This window comes from Eretmochelys imbricata, chromosome 7 (genome assembly GCF_965152235.1).
Source record: "Eretmochelys imbricata isolate rEreImb1 chromosome 7, rEreImb1.hap1, whole genome shotgun sequence".
NCBI classification, from domain to species: Eukaryota; Metazoa; Chordata; order Testudines; family Cheloniidae; genus Eretmochelys; species Eretmochelys imbricata.
Genome location: NC_135578.1, coordinates 33793410 through 33812710, shown reverse-complemented (window position 1 = coordinate 33812710; position 19301 = coordinate 33793410). Strand labels below are relative to the sequence as shown.

The 19301-nt window shown below is 60.9% G+C and overlaps 1 protein-coding gene across 10 annotated transcripts; it reads left to right on the top strand.

Moving 5' to 3' along the window:
* Positions 1-178: 178 nt before the first annotated feature.
* B3GAT3 (beta-1,3-glucuronyltransferase 3) lies at positions 179-11268 on the top strand. Of its 10 annotated transcripts, none has more exons than XM_077822414.1 (7): positions 184-313; positions 1853-1988; positions 2896-3047; positions 3686-3863; positions 4828-5158; positions 9902-10192; positions 10531-11268. In XM_077822414.1, the coding sequence occupies exons 3-7, from the start codon at positions 2912-2914 to the stop codon at positions 10627-10629; spliced, it is 1035 nt and encodes a 344-aa protein (XP_077678540.1). In that variant the 5' UTR covers positions 184-313; positions 1853-1988; positions 2896-2911; the 3' UTR covers positions 10630-11268. The 10 variants fall into 10 exon arrangements, with proteins under 10 accessions (XP_077678543.1, XP_077678539.1, XP_077678540.1 ...); XM_077822412.1 differs by lacking the exon at positions 1853-1988 and adding an exon at positions 1589-1709; XM_077822419.1 differs by having other exon boundaries at positions 186-313; positions 2955-3047.
* Positions 11269-19301: the final 8033 nt, after the last annotated feature.

Sequence of the window (19301 nt, the reverse complement as noted above, 5' to 3'; positions counted from 1 at the left end):
TCCCCCGTCAGGCTCGGTCCGCTCGGGGAAGGGGGCCGGAGAGGAGGGACGCGGCGCCGCTTCTCGCTGGGAGCCGGTGATTGGCCGGGACTAAGAACCAAAGGGTTCTGGGATCCTGCAATTGTGGCCGGAAGTGGGGGAGCTGCTGAAGGACCGGACCGGAAGTGAGTTGCTGGGGGCGAAGGAGACCCGCGGGGCCCGATGCTGAGTGTGACCCGGAGCAGACAGGGGGCCGGACCGGAAGTGCCGGGGCCGGGTGCAGAGGAGGCTGCTGGGCGCTGAGACCCGCTCCCCACCCCCCGGGGCCGGCGCGGTGAGTAACCAGCCGCGGTCTCCGTGGCAACGGCAGCACGTTCCCTCCCCATGGCGCGGTCTCCATAGCAACGGTGGGACGTTCCTGCTCTAGTGGTGCGATCTCCCCGGGACGGCGCCGTGCCCCCTGCCGCCCCCCGCCCCCATCCCCGTGGTGCGATCTCCCCGGGACGGCGCCGTGCCCCCTGCCGCCCCCCGCCCCCATCCCCGTGGTGCGATCTCCCCGGGACGGCGCCGTGTCCCCTGCCGCCCCCCCCATCCCCGTGGTGCGATCTCCCCGGGACTGTGCCGTGTCTCCTGGCGCCCCCCCCATCCCCGTGGTGCGATCTCCCCGGGACTGTGCCGTGTCTCCTGGCGCCCCCCCCATCCCCGTGGTGCGATCTCCCCGGGACGGCGCCGTGTCCCCTGCCGCCCCCCCCCATCCCCGTGGTGCGATCTCCCCGGGACTGTGCCGTGTCTCCTGGCGCCCCCCCCATCCCCGTGGTGCGATCTCCCCGGGACGGCGCCGTGTCCCCTGCCGCCCCCCCCATCCCCGTGGTGCGATCTCCCCGGGACGGCGCCGTGTCCCCTGCCGCCCCCCTCCCCATCACCGTGGTGCGATCTCCCCGGGACGGCTCTGTGTTCCTTGCCGCCCCCACCCCATCCCCGTGGTGCGATCTCCCCGGGACGGCGCCGTGTCCCCTGCCGCCCCCCCCCCATCCCCGTGGTGCGATCTCCCCAGGATGGCGCCGTGCCCCCTGCTGTCCCCCCCCATCTCCGTGGTGCGATCTCCCCAAGATGGCGCCGTGTCCCCTGCCACCCGCCCCCCCATCCCTGTGGTGTGATCTCCCCGGGACGGCACCGTGTCCCCTGCCCTCCCATCCTCATGGTGCAATCTCCCCAGGATAGTGCCATGTTCCCTGCCCCCAATCCCCATGGTGTGATCTCCACAGGAACTGTCCCATGTCCTACCCACCCCATGCCTGTGACGGGATCTCCCTGGGATGGTTCCACATTCTCCCAGTCCCCGTAGTGTAATCTCCCCGGGGTTGGTGCCGTGTCCCATGTCCAACTGCACATGTCTCCATGGTCCCATCTCCCGGGGACAGTGCCACATCTCCACCTCCCTGTCCCATAGTGCAATCTTCCCAGGGACAGGGCCAAGGCCTCCTGTCCTGGATCCACAGGTCTGGTTCTATGGCCCAAGCTTTGGAACAGCCTCTGTGAGGAAACCCCTGCAGCGTGCCAGACCCAGCTCTTCTTCCAGGATAAGCCACTTGGTTTCACCACCTCCTAGGCTGGACCTCTGGTCCATCAACACCCTTGCTTCACACTGTGAGCACCGGTCAGCCAGTGCAACTGGGATGGACCCCCTGCAGGAGGCTTGTACAATCTTAGGGAGCAATGTCCCACCTCAGGTATCTGCGGGGGCACTCAGCCAGCATTGTAAAATAGAAGCGTTTGTTAGTCTTGAGCTTAGCACAGAGAACAGAAAGTTACAGCATGGTGCATATTGGCCAGCCCAGAGCCTTATTCTGACCCCTCTTTTGTCCCTATTCAGGAGAGTCTCCAGCTTCCAGCAGCCCACACTTAACAACCCTCCACCTGGCCCCTCCTCAGTCCTCTGTTTCTGTTCCCCCACAGACATGGTTGGCTTCCTGCGGAGGGGAGGGCCATCCCTGGTCCTTAGTTGCTAGGTACCAAATGTCTGGGCAATGGAGTGACCATTGTCTTCTTGGACTCTCCAGGAATATGGGCCCCATGCCCCTGACAGCATCAGTCACACCTGGGTCCCTGCAGAGAGTAAACAACCTTTTCCCAGCACCTACTTAACAATGCAGCATGCAGGGGAAACTGAGGCATGCACACACTATTCATACAAAATATTACAGAAAATTCCCACTCCATCTCACCCCCGTCCACTCTATCCCTGTGGCGCGATGTCCCCAGGGACAGTGCCATGTTCCCCACCACCACCCCCATCCACAGGGTGCAATCTCCCCAGGGATGGTGGCACGTCCCTCCCATTCCCATGGCGCAATCTCCCCAGGGATGGTGCCATGTCCCCCCATCCCTGTGGCGCAGTCTTCCAGGGACAGTGCCATGTTTGCCCCCCATTCCCGTGGTGCAATCTCCCTCATTATGGGGTCACACTCTCCCCATCCCTGGGGATGGTGGCACATCCCCCATCTTCCCCCCCCCCGCTTCCCCGGGGTGTGATTTCCCTGGGGATGGTGCCATGTCCCCCTTTCCCCACAGTGGGCACAGTGGTTATGGTGGGGCTGAGATTTACATGGCTCCAAATCCTTATCCACTTCCTGCTGCATTGCCCAGCCTAAACTGAAGGCTCCTGTGAGGGCTGGGGGCCCAGTCATGCCAGGGGCTACCAAGAAACATGGTGAAAGCCCCACCTGCAGACATTTCCAGTGGTGACAGGTGCAGGAAGTCCAGGGTGGCCATGGTACAGAGATGGGGACTGCAGTGCGAGAGGTGCGTGTCCATGTGCCCAGCATTTCCTGGATGTGCTCACCATAGCAGTTCGGAGGCGGGGGGTGCTGCAGCAGGACACCCCCATAACCAGCCACTCCCTCCCCATCTCCCCAGGGGCCAGAGTGGCACCATGAAGGTGAAGCTGAAGAATGTGTTTGTCATTTACTTCCTAGTGTCGGTGATTGGGCTCATGTACGCATTGCTGCAGCTGGGTGAGTGCTGGGCTGAGCGCAACAGCTGTGGTGCTGGGGCTGAACTCAGAGCAGGTTTGTGGGCTCGGCCAGGAGCTGTTCTCGGTCCCCACCAGAGCACAGTGCCAACAGTCACTGGCCCCTGACCGTCCTCTCTCCCCCTAGTGAGACAGCCAGACAGAGAGGGAGCCTGTCTGGGTACCAGTGCCAGCCCGTGTCCTACTGGCTGCTAGCCCCTCCCCCAGCTCCAGTGGGCATCTGCATAAAGAGCCAGGAGTTCACTCAGAGGTGTGGGGTCAGGGCTTGGACTGCGGGGAAGAGCACAGCCCCTGTCTCAGGAAACTCGGAGAGTCACAGGAATACTTGAGGCTCAGGGGGTGGATTAGGAGGGAGCATGCTGGTTTGGGAGAAGGGATGGGAGCCTGGTTGTTCCCTGACCAGGGCTGGGTCCAGCTGGGGAATCGTCCCCAGAGGAGATCGGGAGCCACGCAGCTCCCTGTTGAGAATGGATCTGTCTGGGAGCCCCGCTGCTCCCCAGTAGGGAGATAAAGAAGGACTGGGAACACCGTTACTCAGCGGATTTTAAGTCAGGCATGAACACTCTGGGGACCATGCGGTTGGGCCCAGTCTTCCCCTAGGGAGGGGTGGGCTAGCTGCGACCCAGAGGGTCTCCCTTCTCTGACTTGTCTGCCTCCTCCTCTGCCTGGCTCCAGGGCAGCCCTGTGACTGCTCCCAACACCTGAGATCGGCCAGTGACCTCATGCATGGCAAGGACAAGAAGATCTCCCAGCTGCTGAGTGAGGTGAAGCGGCTGCAGGCACGAGGACGGGGCCCAGAGCTGGAGGGACAGGCACTGCCAATCATCTATGCCATTACACCCACCTATGCCAGGTGGGAGCTCTTGCTGGGGGAGCTGCAGGGGGCTTGGCCATGCTGGGAATAGGCTGGGCTTGGGGAGATGGGGGGCTCTGCTGGGGATGGGAAGAGTCTCCAAGTGCTAGGAACAGAAATGACTCCAGTGCTGGATTCAGCAGCCTAAACCCAGCCACAAGGAGAGCAGGAGCCTGCAGGTAGCAGGTTAGGGCCCTGTGGCTCCCACGGAACCCGCCAGCAGGCTCTGCTACAGTGTTAGCAGCCAGGGGGCTGAAAGAGGCCCTGCTCCCCCTGGCCAATGCCAATCAGTGTTTATGGAAACACTCCAGTTGCTCCCAAACAGCTGGGGAAGCAGCCTCTGCAGAACCTACTTAGCCATTTTGCTCAGGATCTAACTGTCCTGCCTCCCCCCAACCTCACCAGATGAGATCATGAGCGTGGGTTTACACACCTGCAGTTACCGTTGCCTTGCTGGGGTAAGACATGGCTGAGGGGAAGAATATCCCTCCAGCAGATAGAGCTGGTGTTAAACTCATTTGCGCCAGAGGAGCTGAGATTTCTCTAATGCCGAGAACTGGCAACTCCAGAAATGGATATTTCAATCCCCAAGAGGTGCTCCTTGGAACCCGACTGCTTCATCTCCGTTGGGAGGAACAGTCTAACTCCACTGCCTGCTCCCCCTTGCCCACCCCAGTCTGCCTCATCACCCTTTCCCTGAAGGCTGCTGCATGTCCTGGTTTCTCTCACACCACCACCTTCTCCAGCTGGTGTGCTTCTCTCTGGCTTCTCCCCCTTTATTGTTGCCCCCTCGTTCTCCTGGCCAAGCTGGTGCATTCCTCTATTGTTTTCCCTTCCCCCCAGGCTGAGCTGTTGCCTTTCTCTATTGTTTCCCCCTTCCTCCCCAGCTGGTATATTTCTCTATTGTTTCCCACTCCTCACCAGGCTGAGCAGGTGCATCTCTCTGTTGTTTCTCCTCCCGCAGGTTGGTGCAGAAGGCTGAGCTGGTGCGCATCTCGCAGACCTTTCTGCACGTGAAGAACTTCCACTGGATCGTGGTAGAGGACTCCCCAGTGAAGACCCAGCTGGTGTCGGAGCTGCTGGCCCAGAGCGGCCTGCGCTTCACCCACCTGCACACGGAGACACCCAAGGAGCACAAGCGCAAGGAGAGCGACCCCAACTGGCTGAAGCCCCGTGGTGTGGAGCAGCGTAACCTGGCCCTGCAGTGGCTGCGGGAGAACCGGGAGCTCAGTGAGGAGGGCGTGGTCTACTTTGCCGATGACGACAACACCTACAGCCTGCGCCTCTTCGATGAGGTGGGTGCTGTGCGCTTCGGGGGGAAGGAGTGGGGCACTGCGGAGGTGTGATGTGTGGGGTGACTGGGGAAGTGGGGGTGGCAGGTGTCACAGATCCATGTGATCGGTGCTTCGGGCCCAACTCTGGAACAGTCTCTAGGAGGAACCCCTTCAGTGTGCCGGTCCCGCTAGGGTCTCACCCTGGAGGAAGCATGAGCCACACGGTTTCACTGCCTCCTGAACCTGTTCCTTGGAGCCTCCAGCACTCCTGCTTCACACCATGAGTTTTGTTCACCGAGTCCAACTGAGACACCCCGATGAAGACTGGTACACTCCCCAGGGATTAATGCACCTTGCCAAGCATTTCAGTGACACTCACACAGTGTTAGTTCTCTGGAGCACACCATAGGGAGTCCTTAGGTTAGCACAGAGAACACATGTCAAAGCACAGTCCAATCTGGTTAGCCCAAGGTCCAGCCAAGCTGTACTGAGCCCCTTAGTTCAAGCTCTCTCTGACCTCTGTCTGATCTCCTCTGTCTCCCCACATATCTCTTCAGTCTGGATCTGAGATCAGCCCCCCTGTTGGGAGGCAGGGAAGTCTATAGTTTTCTGGGCCACTTGGTTACCAGGTATCGATGTCTGGGCAATTGGATTTGCCATTGTCTTTTCACAGGCTCTACTTCTAAGGCCCAGACAGTTAGGTGACACCCACACCTCTGTCTCCTAGCCTGCCCCAAGGCCAAACAGTCCTGCCCTGCCCCTCTCCCCATACCACCAGTGGGTAACAATGTAACATATAGGGGAAACTGAGGCGCACACAAGCTTCATTAAAATATTACCAAAAATTCCCACTTTGTCACATCTCTTCCCTCTTTGAGACCAAGCTGAGCAGGGTCACTTAAACCAGTCACCTGAGGAAGTTCGAACCCACAAATGTTATCCAGCGATACTACAGCATCTTCCCCTTCTCCTTGGTAGCTGTCCCACCCGGCACTCTCGAGATTCTTGTAGCACCGTTGCCATTCAGTCCAATTTATAGTTTCCAATACGCCGTGCCAAGCACTTTACCATCCTTTCTTAGGTCTGGTCTGTTAGATGGCACCAGCAGGGTGCAGCCCCGCGCCCTGTTTTAACCCAAAACCTTGAGTTTAAAACTGGGGTGGGGTCCGGCCACTCCCTTGACCCCCTCATTGGCTGGGGATTGAGGAGGGCAATGAGCCCCTGTCCTCCAAGTGTCAGCTTGGCTGCAGCCAGGGGTGTCCTTATCCTAGGTTGGGGTAGGAAATGACCCCTGGATCATTTGGTCTTCGCCCAGTCATATCCCTGGGGCTGTGGTGTCCCAGGGTCTGGTGAGGCAGGCATGCAAGAGGCTCCTGCACATTGGTGTGTCTCAACCCCAGCGCTGTGTGATGCAAGAAGCATCTCTCCCCACTTGGGGTCAGTCTGTTGCCTTTACCCCCAGGACAGTCCTCTCACCCCCTGCTCCTGGTGGGCTGTGATTCAGGCTCTCTTGGTTAAGAGAACGCATGTGGCCAGGGCCATCCTCCGATCAGGTGTCTGTTACCAGAAGCGGCCCCTTCACTGGGGCTTCTCTCCCCCTGGCCAGGGCAAACCTGTTTGGCCATCCCCCTGCCCTGCCTGTGTCCGCCCACACTCAGCTGGGATTTCAGCTGCCACAGGGCTCCACTCTGCCGCTACTTTCCCAGCGAGGGCAGGCTGGGAGCTTGCTCCCTTGGTCACAACATCAGGCACCAGGGAAGTTTCGCCTGAGCCAGTATGACTCACATCTCCCATGTGTAGCTGGCTGTGGCCATTCCCCTGCCCCACTCAGATCTGGCTTTATGGTTACAGACGGAAAGGTGTCCTGAGCTAACAGCCATTCCTTTGTGTTGCAAGCAAGGGGGGAAAACCCTCCTGCTCCCTGCCAGCCAAGCTATTTGCATTTTCACTGTCACCTCCAGTCTGAGCCTGTCCACTCGGGTGGTTCAAATCCTGGGCTGGTACAGAAACGGGCGGAATTTTGTCTTAAGGTGATACAGTCAGTCCCCAAAAGGATGTCAGAGCTGATATCCTGGAGACCAGCTACCCCGAGTCCTCCTGGGTCTGCACAGGAGTCAGAGCTAGACAAAAGGAACCTTAACCCAGCTGACACAGCCTTTCAGCATGTGATGGGTTGTACATGTGCTCTGACAAGGGCTCTCTGTCCCAGAATCTCTCTTCCGCAGGAACATCTTCCCAGTAACCAGCACCTTCTGCTCCCACTGGGGATCCCATGAGTCTGAGTCCACCAGAGTACCACAGGACACGTGTACAGTGCCTGGATCAGGAGCCCATCTGTCACCACCCCTGGTGCCCCCGAGGAGTTGGCTGTGTGGCTCCCGCTCAGAGCCTGAGCTACAAGGCGGGCTTCTTGGTTGGGCAGAGTGATGCAGCAAACTCTATTTCATCAAGCCTTGGCCATAGTCCCCACTTCTGTCCTGGTTTCCTACAGATATTACATCTCACGTCTCAGAGGTCCCTTGGAGGAGGTCTGCCGACATGGCTGCTCCCCCACTTTAGGTTTACCCGAGTCCCACTCCTGGGGTGCCTCCACTGGTTCCCTTTTCCAGGACCCATGCTTAGCCCAGTCCCCTTTGGGTCTCTCTTCATACCCAGACCTACCATCCACAAACTCATCGGCCAGCTGACCTGTGCTATGCAGGTCCTTCAGTTCCCTGTGCACTAGACACATTTTAAGCTCGTGAGGACAGATCTCAGAGTTCCTCCAACCCACCCAGGTTATACCAATCCTCCCATGTAATGTCCCTGCTCTCTTACCCCACTTGTGGAGATATTCTCCCATCAGGGTGGTGGCTTCCATGTAGGTCACACCCTGGGTCTTTTGCGCACCCTGAAACCTCCCTATAAGCCGCAGGTGTCAATTCAAACGTAAGCAGTAGAGCCTTTGTGAACTGTTCATAGTCCCCAGTATCAGCTCCATCCATGTGGCTGAACGTCTCTATAGCTGTGGGCCTGAGTAAGGGATGAGACAGCGGAGCCAGTCTGCAGGGTCATCCTGGTTCAAATCGCAAGCCTTTTCAAAGTCAGTGAGACAGGCATCAATATCCCCGCCCCGTAAATTAGGGCAACAATTTGGTATCTATGATCCCTGCAGAATCAGCGTCTTTCCCCACGTGCCCCTCTGCTTCTCCATATCCGGTTCCTGCTTTCGCTCCTTCTGCAGGTTCTTCCTCCTTGCTTCTCCCAGTCAACTGACTGGAGCTGAGTAGGAACAATCTGCTAGCGCCTTCACTCTCAGTGCCAAGTCCCACCACTTCAGATCTATCAGTGGGGAACCAGGTCGCAAAGACCACTGCTGCACGGGGAGCCAGATCTTGAGGCTGCCCTGGTTGCTGCCTTTTTCACACTCACACCCTTGGATCTGGAACCTGCTTCTTGGAGCGATCATCCTTCTCCAGCCATGCAATCAGCTGCCCCTTGTTGAGCTTCCCAACGCTTAGCCCTCTTTGCCTGCACACATTTGCATTGCCTGTCTTAGGGAGCTGGTTACAGACCATTTAACTATCCTTGTTTACTGCTGCAAGTCACTTATTGCAAAATGCTACCGGTGCATTCAGCATCCCACCACTAACACCACCTGTCATGGATCCACAAGGTCGGTGATACGGTTTCAGTTTAGGAAGAGTCTCTAGCAGGAACCCCTTCAGTGTGCCAGACCCCCTGGAGGCAGTGTAAGACACATGGCTTCCCCGCCTCGTGAAACTGGACCTCTGGGCCTCCGGCACTCCTGCTTCACCTTGTGAGCTCCATTCAGCGAGTCCAGCTGAGACAGACCCCCAGTGGAGACTAGTACACTCCCCAGGGATTAATGCACGTCCCCAAGCATTGGCAGTGACACTCACACAGTGTTGTCAAAACACTTGGGTTTATTAGTCCTCTGGAACACACCATAGGGAGTCCTTAGGTTAGCACAGAGAACAGACGTTAAAGCACAGTCCAGTCTGGTTAGCCCAGGGCCCAGCCAAGCTGTAGTGAGCTCCTTGGTGCAAGCTCTCACTGACCCTCCATCTGATCTCCTCTGTCAGACTCCAGGTGAGAGCCCTGGCTGCCTCCAGCCACCCACTCTTGCCCCCGCAATCTCTCCAGTCCTTGGATCTCAACCTGGGGGAACATTGCTCAGCCCCCCCACCTCCTGCTGAGAGGCGTGGAAGTCTGTAGATTTCTACGAGGTTGATTGCTAGGAAGCAATGTCCAGACAATTGGATTTATCTGGTGTTTTTTGAGGTGTTCCACTAGTATGGGGATTGAGACCCAGACAGCAACATCCTCACCTCTGTCTCCTAGCCTGCCCTGAGAGCAAACAGTCTGACGTTCCCCCCCAGCCACCACTGGGTAACAATGCACTGTATAGGGGAAACAGAGACACTTACAGGTGTCATAAAAATATTACAAAAAATTCCCACTTTGTCACAGCAGGGCACTGGAGGCAGGGGGTGGGGTGAGGAGGAAGGGGGGGGTGGCAGGGCGCTGGAGGCAGGGGGTGGGGTGATGGGGAAGGGGGGGTGGCAGGGCGCTGGAGGCAGGGGGTGGGGTGATGGGGAAGGGAGTGGACAGCAGGGCGCTGGAGGCGGGGTGGGATGACGGGGAATGGGGGGATAGCTGGGCGCTGGAGGCAGGGGATGGGGGGAGCAGGAAGGCATTTGTCTCGCCTCTCCCATGTGGGGGTCTCTTTCTGCTGCTGACACCCCTCTCTCTTCCCCACAGATCCGCTCCACCAAGCGTGTCTCGGTTTGGCCTGTGGGGCTGGTGGGTGGCCTGCGCTTCGAGCGCCCCCTGGTGGAGAAGAGCAGGGTGGTGGGCTTCTACACAGCCTGGAAGCCCAACCGGCCCTTCCCCATGGACATGGCCGGCTTCGCTATTGCTCTGCAGCTGCTGCTGGCCAATCGCGAGGCCCGGTTTGACTTGCTGGCTGAGCGTGGCTACCTGGAGAGCAGCCTGCTGCAGTCACTGGTCTCCATCGAAGAGCTGGAGCCCCGAGCTGACAACTGTACTAAGGTGAGGAGCGGGGCTGGGAGCCAGGACTCCGGGGTTTTATCTGTGTTGTTGGGAGCGCAGTGGGTCGAGTGATTAGGGCAGGGGGTCAAGACTCCTGGGTTCTACCCATGGTGTTGGGAGCGCAGTAGGTCGAGTGGGTTAGGGCAGGAGGTCAGGACTCCTGGGTTCTATTCCCGGCTGGGAGTGGGGAATGTGAAATTTTGCCTCTAAGCAGAATGGTCCCAGGTGTCTTCAGTCCCCCAGCTGTGGTGACTGGCTGGGGGTGCTGGTTGGGGGAGGGGCGCAGTCTGGGGGGATCTCTCTGGACCCCACCTCTGTCCTGCACTCCTCCATTGCAGGTTCTGGTCTGGCACACGCGGTCGGAGAAGCCCAAAATGAAGCAGGAGGAGCTGCTGCAGAAGCAGGGCCTGGGCTCTGACCCAAGCATCGAGGTGTGAGTGGCACCTGGAGCCACGGTACAGGGAGGCCCGTTTGGGGAGCTGGCCCAGAACCCAGGACAGGATCAGGGCGGCTGCCAGAGCAATGGACTTGGGGACTGAACGCCCCAGACTGCTTTATTTATTGTGACGTTCAGGGGCCCTGCCCTCAGCCCCCACCCCACTGGCGGAGCAGCCTCTATCCCAGCATCTCCAGTGCTGCTGCTCCCTGCTGAGGGAGCCCCCCCCAGCCCAACATCCTGAGCTGCTACTGCCTGGAAGTCAGACCCTGCCCCCAGAGAGGCAGCTGCTCCAGGATTTATTCCCATTGAACACCCCCCCCCCCCCACAGGACCTCTTCCCCCTGCCCAGCATCTCAGTGTGCAGATCTAGGGGACCCTAGCCCCGCTGCATGGCGCCTGAGGATGGCAGCTCTGGTCCTGCCCTGCTGGGCAGGGCTCCTAAAGGCAGTGGAGCTGTGAGTGAGTGTGACACTATGTTCCTCCCCACACCCACCCCACTCAGCAATGGGTTGGGATCCCCTCCCCAGCTTCAGGGAGCCCTGTGTGTCCATTTTGTGTGTGTGGCTGTTGCATGAACGTGGTGGCTGTTACAGCAATAAGCATGTTATATCCTCAATAAAGCGCCCATCCCCCACTATCCTGGCTGTCTCTCTGCCCCTCGGCCCGCTGCCCCACATGCCCCTGTGGTTATGCCCAGCAGGCAGGGTCAGAGCTGCCCAGGCATAGAGGACAGTGCAGGGGCCAGGCTGAGCCTGGGTGGAGTCTCTCCCAGGGGCAGGTCCTGCCCTTATGGCACGGGGCTCCTGTAACCTTGTGCTCCCCATGAGGAGACCAGAGCCCCTTGGCCCCCAATGGGGCAAACTCTTGGAGGGTGGGGCTCTCCATGCCAGGCCAAGGGAGGGGTTCTGCCCCCCATCACATGAAGAGCTGCTCCATGTCCCTCCCATAGAGCAGCCCCAGCCCAGGGCAGGCCAGGGCCTCAGCAACAGGCTCGGCTGGCTCTGTGTTGGCCCAGGGGGGGCACCCCGCACGAGGGGCAGGGAGAGCGCCAGGGCCCAGTATCCCCGCCTGCCCACCCCAGTCGTCCTGCTGCCGATGGATCTTCATGTGGGCGTTTCGGCTCTTGATCTTGTAGAATGTCCTGGGGACAGAATGGCGGGGAGGGGTTAGTGCGTCATCGGTGGGGGCCCTTCAGCCTCTGAGCTGCTTCTCCCCCAGCAAGCAAGAGGCCTGGGGGACACTCCCACTCGGAGCCTGCCCCCCGCCCCCCTCACTCTGGTGGGAGCAGAGCCCAAAGAGTTAAAGACACTTACTTGCCGCAACGTTTGCAGGGGAAGCTGGAGCCAGGGGGCGAGTCCTGAGGCAGCTCCGGGGTAGGTGGGGGCTGAGAGAGAGAGACAGGGGGGACATCACGGACCTCATCACAGACTCCCGGCCCCTCCTCCCCCCCACCCACCCACCCAGAAGGACTACAGACATGGCTGCTTCCCTGTCTGGGCAGGGGCTCCCCCCATCCCTGTCCCTGAGGTCTCACAAACCTGCCCGGGGCCGGCCCTGCCCACGATGGCGCCCGTCTCTGACCCGGCACCACTTCGTTTGTGACTGCGCCGCAGCCGGCTCTTGTGCAGGTAATAGAACTCCACGCACTGGGCCAGTCGCTTGGAGGGCACCTGGGGAGCAGGGAGAACTCGGTCAGCCAGCATCCCCAGCCCTGCTGGGAGAGGCCAGGCCTGGAGTAGCCAGGAGTCCTTCCCCCTGCAGCCAGTGCTCCCACCCTGCTCCTACAGCGCCCCCTGCTGGGAGAGGCCAGGCCTGGGGTAGCCAGGAGTCCTTCCCCCTGCAGCCAGTGCTCCCACCCTGCTCCTACAGCGCCCCCTGCTGGGAGAGGCCAGGCCTGGGGTAGCCAGGAGTCCCTCCCCCTGCAGCCAGTGCTCCCACCCTGCTCCTACAGCGCCCCCTGCTGGGAGAGGCCAGGCCTGGGGTAGCCAGGAGTCCTTCCCCCTGCAGCCAGCACTCCTGTCCGGCTCCCTACATCGCCCCCTGCTGGGAGAGGCCAGGGCAGGAGTAGCTGGGTGTCCATTTCCCCCGCCAAGCTGGGACTATGAAGTTGGTTGGAAGTGAGGCGGGGAAGGGGGCTGGTGCTGCTCTCACCGCACGTTGAATCTGGGCAAAGTCCTTCCTATGCAGGGCAAAGGCTTTGGAGAAGAGGCGTCGCTCATGGGTGCTCCACATGTCACTGCCTGGGGGCGGGAGAGGGATCTGAGACAGGGAGTCCTGCCCCACCCCCCTCATAGCTCTTCCACACCCTCCTTTCTTCCCCTCCCCTCCCCGCCACAGCCTGGCCCCATCCCACCCCGCTCATAGACTCTGCCCCACCCAATGTTCCTGCCCCCCCCGCTTCTCACAGCCCCAGGGGCTGGAACTGGGGGTGCTGCTGCACCCCCTGGCTTGAAGTGGTTTCCATCATATACAGGGTTTAGCGTTTGCTTCAATGGCTCTCAGCACCCCCACTATACAACTTTTCCACTTCCACCCTGCCCCTTCACAGCCCCACCCCAGCCTCCTGTCCCCCACAGCCGTACCCCCTACAGCCCTGCCCCCAACCTCCTGTCCCCCACAGCCCTACCCTCTCACACTGCCATGGCTCCCAATCCTGCCCCCACTCCCCTTCCATCCTGTCCAGCTGCTGCTACCCCTGTTCCCTTTCTTTCCCCAGCACTGCCCCCACTGGCCCCCAGACTCTTCTAGCTACCCTGGCCATGCCACTTGCCCACACCTCTCCCCCCTTTACCTGTGTAATGGTAACTGGCCAGAGGGTGACATTTGGGCCACACTGGGGTTCGCAGCAACAGAGTCTCCAAGGCAACCTGAAGGGGGAGTAAAGCTGAGACGGGGGAGCTACCCTAGACCCTTTCCCTCCCCAGGGGGCTCCCCTGCCAGAACCATCCTGGCCTTGGGTCAGACACTGCTACTTACCAAGGCCCAGGCCATGGGGTGGGGGGTTCTCTTACCATGACATTCCCGCCAGCCTGGCACAGGCAGTGCAGCGCCAGCTCCTGATTGGTGCCACCCCCAGGGAGGGCACTGGAGCAAGCCACGTCCAGCAGTGTCTCCACTGCAACCAGAGAGCAGCCATCAGCTAGGCCCAGTGGGACCCCTCCACCCCCCTCACTGCACCCAGACAGCAGCAACCTGATGGGCCCTGGGAACCCCCACCCCATGGACCCCTCCACTCCCCGCACTGCACCCAGAGAGCAGCCATCAGATGGGCCCTGGAACCCTTCCCAGCTCATGGGACCCCTCAGTATACCCTCTGCTTCAACCACAGAGCTCCCTGCCCCTGGGCTGGTGGGGTGGTGAGTGTCCCCATCACAGATGGCCTACTCCCCCCAAGAGGCTGGGGACTGGCTGGACCATGCAGACTGAGCCCCAGAGGAGCCACTGGGGGTGGGCTTGTCCTGCTGCTTCTCCCCTCCCCACACTGTAAGGGACATATGGGCCTCCCCCACCTCTCCCTGCCTCAGCCTGTGAGTGTCCCAACTCCTCCCCCTGATAATCCCCAGTGCTACCTCTCACCTTGGCGCTGGGTCTCTGCATCTTGCTCCAGCCCTGGCCAGGGCCTCCAGGCCAGTTCAGCCTGCGGGGGGTCCAGCCGGGCAAGGTGTGGGTCCCGCAGCACTGGCAGTGCCGGCTGGAATGCGGGGCCCACATTTATCTGTCTGCAGGGGAAGGGGCAGGTGAGGGGGCCTCAACCACAGGCACGTGCCCACCCTACTACTGCCCCTCCCAGAACAGTCATTTCCCCCCCACTTACACTCCCCAGCCACCCCCAGCCTGGGGATTCCTCCCTCCGCCAGGAGATCCCTGGACCAAAAGTCCCACCCTGGGGCCCATCCCCTTTGCCACACCTGCCCCGGGGGCTGTAGCCTAGTCTCCCTCCACCCCAAAAGACAGGACTTACGGGATGTCCAGGCACTGGAGGGGGTTGGGGCTGCCACCTGTGGAGGGGAGAGTCCAGCTGTGAAGGCCCCTGGCACAGACACAGTCCCCCAACCTGCCCTGAACTCCCAACCCCCTGCCCATCTCCTAGGGCCCTGCAGAACCCCCCATATGGCTCTGTACCCACCCGACAAACCTTCATGGACTCCCCACCACCACCACCACAACCAGGGACCCAGCCCACGTGGTTCAGTGGAGGGAGAGACCCTCCCTTGCACCCCCTGCCCCTTGGCCACACTCGGCCGCATCTGGGAGAACCCAGGAGTCCTGGTTCCCAAGCGACCAATCAAGCCCCCCAGCCTGCATTGGAAGGTGGTGGGCACTTACCGCCCAGCGAGGCTCCCAGCTCAGCAAACAGCCCCGTGCCTCGGCGCAGCGGGTTGAGCATGGGGGTTGGTGTGTAGTGCGGGGGGTCCCTGGCCCGGTGCATCCGGCTCCAATAAGGAGTGCCCCGATAACTGGAGGCCAAGGAGCTCCCAGAAACCTGGGGAGGAGAAGGGGTCAGAGACTGCAGGGGCCTAGCCCATGGGGGGGGCAGTGAGAGGAACGGCATTATGGCCTCCCCAGTGCCAACACCCCTGCTGGGTCTGGTGGGGGCAGGACTCTAACAACTCCCCCTTTCCTCCGCCCCCGTGCTGGGAAACACCCAGCTAACCACCAAGACATCCTCCCAACCCCTCCTTCCCTGGCTATCCCCCTCCCCAGTGTCCCCCGCCCTCCCGTCCAATGGGTGATCAGGAGCCCAGCTGGATGCAAGGTTGTGAGCTGTGATGGGGACTTGGGAGTGGGGGGGGGCCTCCCCTGACTTCATTGCCCCACCCATGCCCCACCCAAGGAGGCAGCCCCCACTCCCCCAGGGTCCCACTCTCACCTGGGGGGTGGCAGTGTGGCCTGCCGTTGGGGGGCTCTGCTCATGCCCCAGCCTGGCAGCAGCGACCTCTGACTCTGGCTCCCGAGGGGAGACCCCCGGCCATGGGGCAAAACCAGCAGGGCGAAACTCCAGCCCCTTGCAGTAGCACTCAGTGTCCTGCAGGGGATGACGGGCTCAGTGCAGGGAGTCTGAACCCACAGCCAGGGAGAGAACCTCTGGAGTCCTGGCTCTCAGCACCAGCCCCGCTCTAACCAGTAGACTCCACTGCCCTTGCCGTTAGTCTTGGGGGAATCTCCCCACCCCCTCCCCTCCTCAGCAGCATAGTCCTGGGACTGGGCACCGCCCATTTCCCACCACCCTCCTCGTGCCAACCTACCTGGTAGCAGCAGAGGCTGGGGGCGGCATCAGGGGGCCAGTCAGGGGGGCCCAGGAGCCCAGCATACATCTCAGGGCCTGCGAGCCCCTGGGGAGCTGACACACAGGGAGGGGAGGTTAGGCTGTGAGAGCTAAGAGACAGGGTTTCCCCCTCCCATCCCAGCAGCCTCCCACCAAAGCTGGGGGCCGTCCATCGTATATCCCGTAACCCTCAGGGGTGGCCCCATAATTCCCCTGAGATGAGTTCCCCCTTCTGCCCCATAACCCACACTGAGCCAGGTGTCCCCTTTCCAGTCCCCACAGGCACGTATCGGCCTGTGTACATACCCCTGCATCCTCCTGGACCCACACATCCCAGTGGTGCCTCCCAACCCCATAACTCTCCAAGTTGGAATCCTCCCTCCATGCCCCCCACTGCCCCCCAAGTTGTCTCTTCCCCCCACCACAGCCCCGGAGAGCATCCCCTAGTCCCATAACCTCCCCAAAACTGGAGTTCCCCTCAGCTGGCCTCCCCCATCTTTGCCCCACCATCCCCTGAGGGCACCCGTAGCCACTCCGCTTCCCCCCCTGTCACTCACCGGGTCCCGGGTAGCCCTCTGGGGGGCTGTAGCTAGCAGGCTGGTTTTCCTGGTATAGGCACGGAAGCGGGGGCTCCTTGTGCTGCTGCCTGTACCCACCTCCGCCCTGCCCCTGCCTCGCTGGGAGGCTGCAGTAGGACAGAGGAGGCCCTGACCCCTCCAGCTGGCCTCCAGGGAGTTGCAGCAGCAGGGGGCTGGCAGGGGGGTATCCCTCCTGTGGGGCAATAGGGGGTGGCTGGGCCATTATCTCCTGCAAGCTGAAGCCCTGGCTCCTGGGTGCCTGAGTCCCCAGCACCCACGGCTTCCCGAAAGGCGGGTTGGGGAAGGCTTGGGCAAAGGGGTCCAGCCTGCGGTTGGCTGGCTCGATCTTCTGGGGCCAGAGCCCAGGGCCCAGGGCAGCATACATCCCCTGCGTGCTGATAGGGTCCCCGGCCTCCATGCTGCAGGGGGAATAGAAGGGGCCAGAGGTGCTCATCTCAGGCTCCATCCCTGTGGCGTTGAGTCCCATACGGAGCTGAAAGAGACCCAGAGAAATGAGGGGGCAGCACACCCCCACAGATCAAGTTCTAAGCAAAGGGGTCCTGACTCTGAGCCCCCCACCCTGCTTTAGCCAGCTGGACACACAGCTCTTCTGGAGCTGTGAATAGAACCCAGGAGTCCTGGCTTCCAACCCTCCTGCTTTAACCCACTGCTCTCCCAGAGCTGGGAAGAGAACCCAGCCGTCATTGTCCCCATTTTGCAGAGGGGGAAACTGAGGCAAAGAGGAGTGAATTGCCTTGCCCAGGGTCACCCAGCCAGCCAATAGCTGAGCCAGGAATCAAATCCTGGTCTTGTGTTTCCATTCCAATGATCTGTCCAGCCCCTCCCGCTCTAACCCACTAGCCCCACTCCCCTCCTAGAGCTGGGGATGGAACCCAGGAGTCCAGGCTCCCAGTAAGTCCCCCCGCTCCATTCTAATCATTAGACCCCAGTCACTCCTGGCGACAGGGATAGAACCCGAGTCCAGGCTTCCCCCTCCCCCCACAGTACCCACAGACTCTCGGCTGAGGCCCGCCCGGGTCCCTGGCTGTTTGCAGAGGGCTCAGTGCAGCGTTGTGGCACATCGTGCTGGTCCCGCAGAGACCCCCCCTCCCGCTTCCTGTCAGCGCGGCGGCTCCGACGCCTGCTTATCTCCCAGCGCGAGCGAACGAACAAACGGAAAACAGGTGCCTTCGCCGCGCGCCTTCCCAGCCCAATATCCTGTGTGAGAGCAGGGGGAGGAGGGCTGGGGGGGCAGACACAGACAAACGCATGCAGGGCATCACACATCGCAGGGTGGAGAAGGGATCTGCCCACCAGCTCATGCAGTTGGACAGGAATAGAACCCAGGAGTCCTGGCTCCCAGCACCCCTGCTCTAACCACTAGACCCCAGTCCCCTTCCAGTCAGGGATGAACCCAGGAGTCCTGGCTGCCAGTCTTGTCTGTGGGCCAAAAGGGTTCTCCCTTCCCTGTGTCTTGCGGGAGAAGCTCCATGCAGAGGAGGGAAGGCAAGGGGAACTCAGCAGGGCTACAGAACTGGGCCCAACTCCCCTCCCTCCAGCGCAACCCCACAACTCGGGGGAGGGTGGCACCCCGCTTGCCCCACATCTCCCCGCCCTGCTCCAGAACAAGTGATAACACTGTAGGGCAGGGTCCCACAGGGCACCTGAGATTGCCAGGGCCCCCTCCCCCGGGGCTGCCCAGAGGATTCAGGGGGTCAGGGGTCTTCGGCAGTGGGGGTCCTTCCACTCAGTGTCTTCGGGGCACTTCACCAAAGACATGGAGCAGAAGGACCCCCTGCCGCCGAAGTGCCGCCAAAAACTCTCTTGGGGGCTTGGGGCAAATTGCCCCACTTCCCCCACTCCCCCCGGGTGGCCCGGCCCTCCCCCTCCAGCATAACACACAGAGACCCAGCACCAGAGACCCCTGGCAGACAACACAGGGGATGGGGGCCCAGAAGGTACCAGACAGAGAAACCTTAGCCCTGACCTTGAGCTGAGCCCTGACCTTGACCCCAGCTCTGCCACGCCTGGCTCATTGGCGTCATGGCCCCAGACGCAGTTCTGGGTATGAGTGTGAGGGGGTGTCACTGAGCCCCCTGCCCTGGTAACCCCTGTGGATGGTGACCTGGGCAGGATAACGGGGCTGGGAACACTGGCACCCCGAGCCTGTGGCGCCAGGCTCCTCCTGCCCCGTCACCGCCCCGGAGCAATTAGTGCCACAGGCTCCTGTGCTCATGCCCTGGGCGCTTGGTTCCTTTTTGGGAAGGGCTGGGACCAGGGTGAGTTCTAAACATGTAACCCCACCCTGACGGGGGGGTCTCCCTGCATGGAGAGTCTGCAGTAGGCAGAACTTGGGCTGCAAAGCTGGAGTCACCCCAGCCCCCAGTGCCGGGAAATTTAGCAGTTACGAGGCAGGAGCCATGTGCCCATCACTGCAATCTGTCTTGTGTGACATGAATCCCCTGGGAGAATCTGCCGCACCCAAGCTGCCCTGGTCCCTGCGAGCCCCCCCACTGCCCTGCCTCAGCCGTGATATTCACTGGAGACAAAGTCGGCTCTGAGCTAGACCCAGCACTCCCCGGGCCTGCCAAGCCCACAGAGTCCTTGGTTCTATAGCCAGAGGGGACCACAAAGCTCATCTAGTCTGACCTGTGTGACACAATCCAGAGAATCTCCCTGCATGAATTCCTGGCTGCACTTGGGCAGATCTGCTAGAAAAACAGCCCCTGATGGTTTAGAAAACCATCCAGCAATGGCAACTTCCCCTATCTAACGGGCTGTCCCCCTAGCTGGGAACATTTACACCGTATTTCCACTCTGAATTTG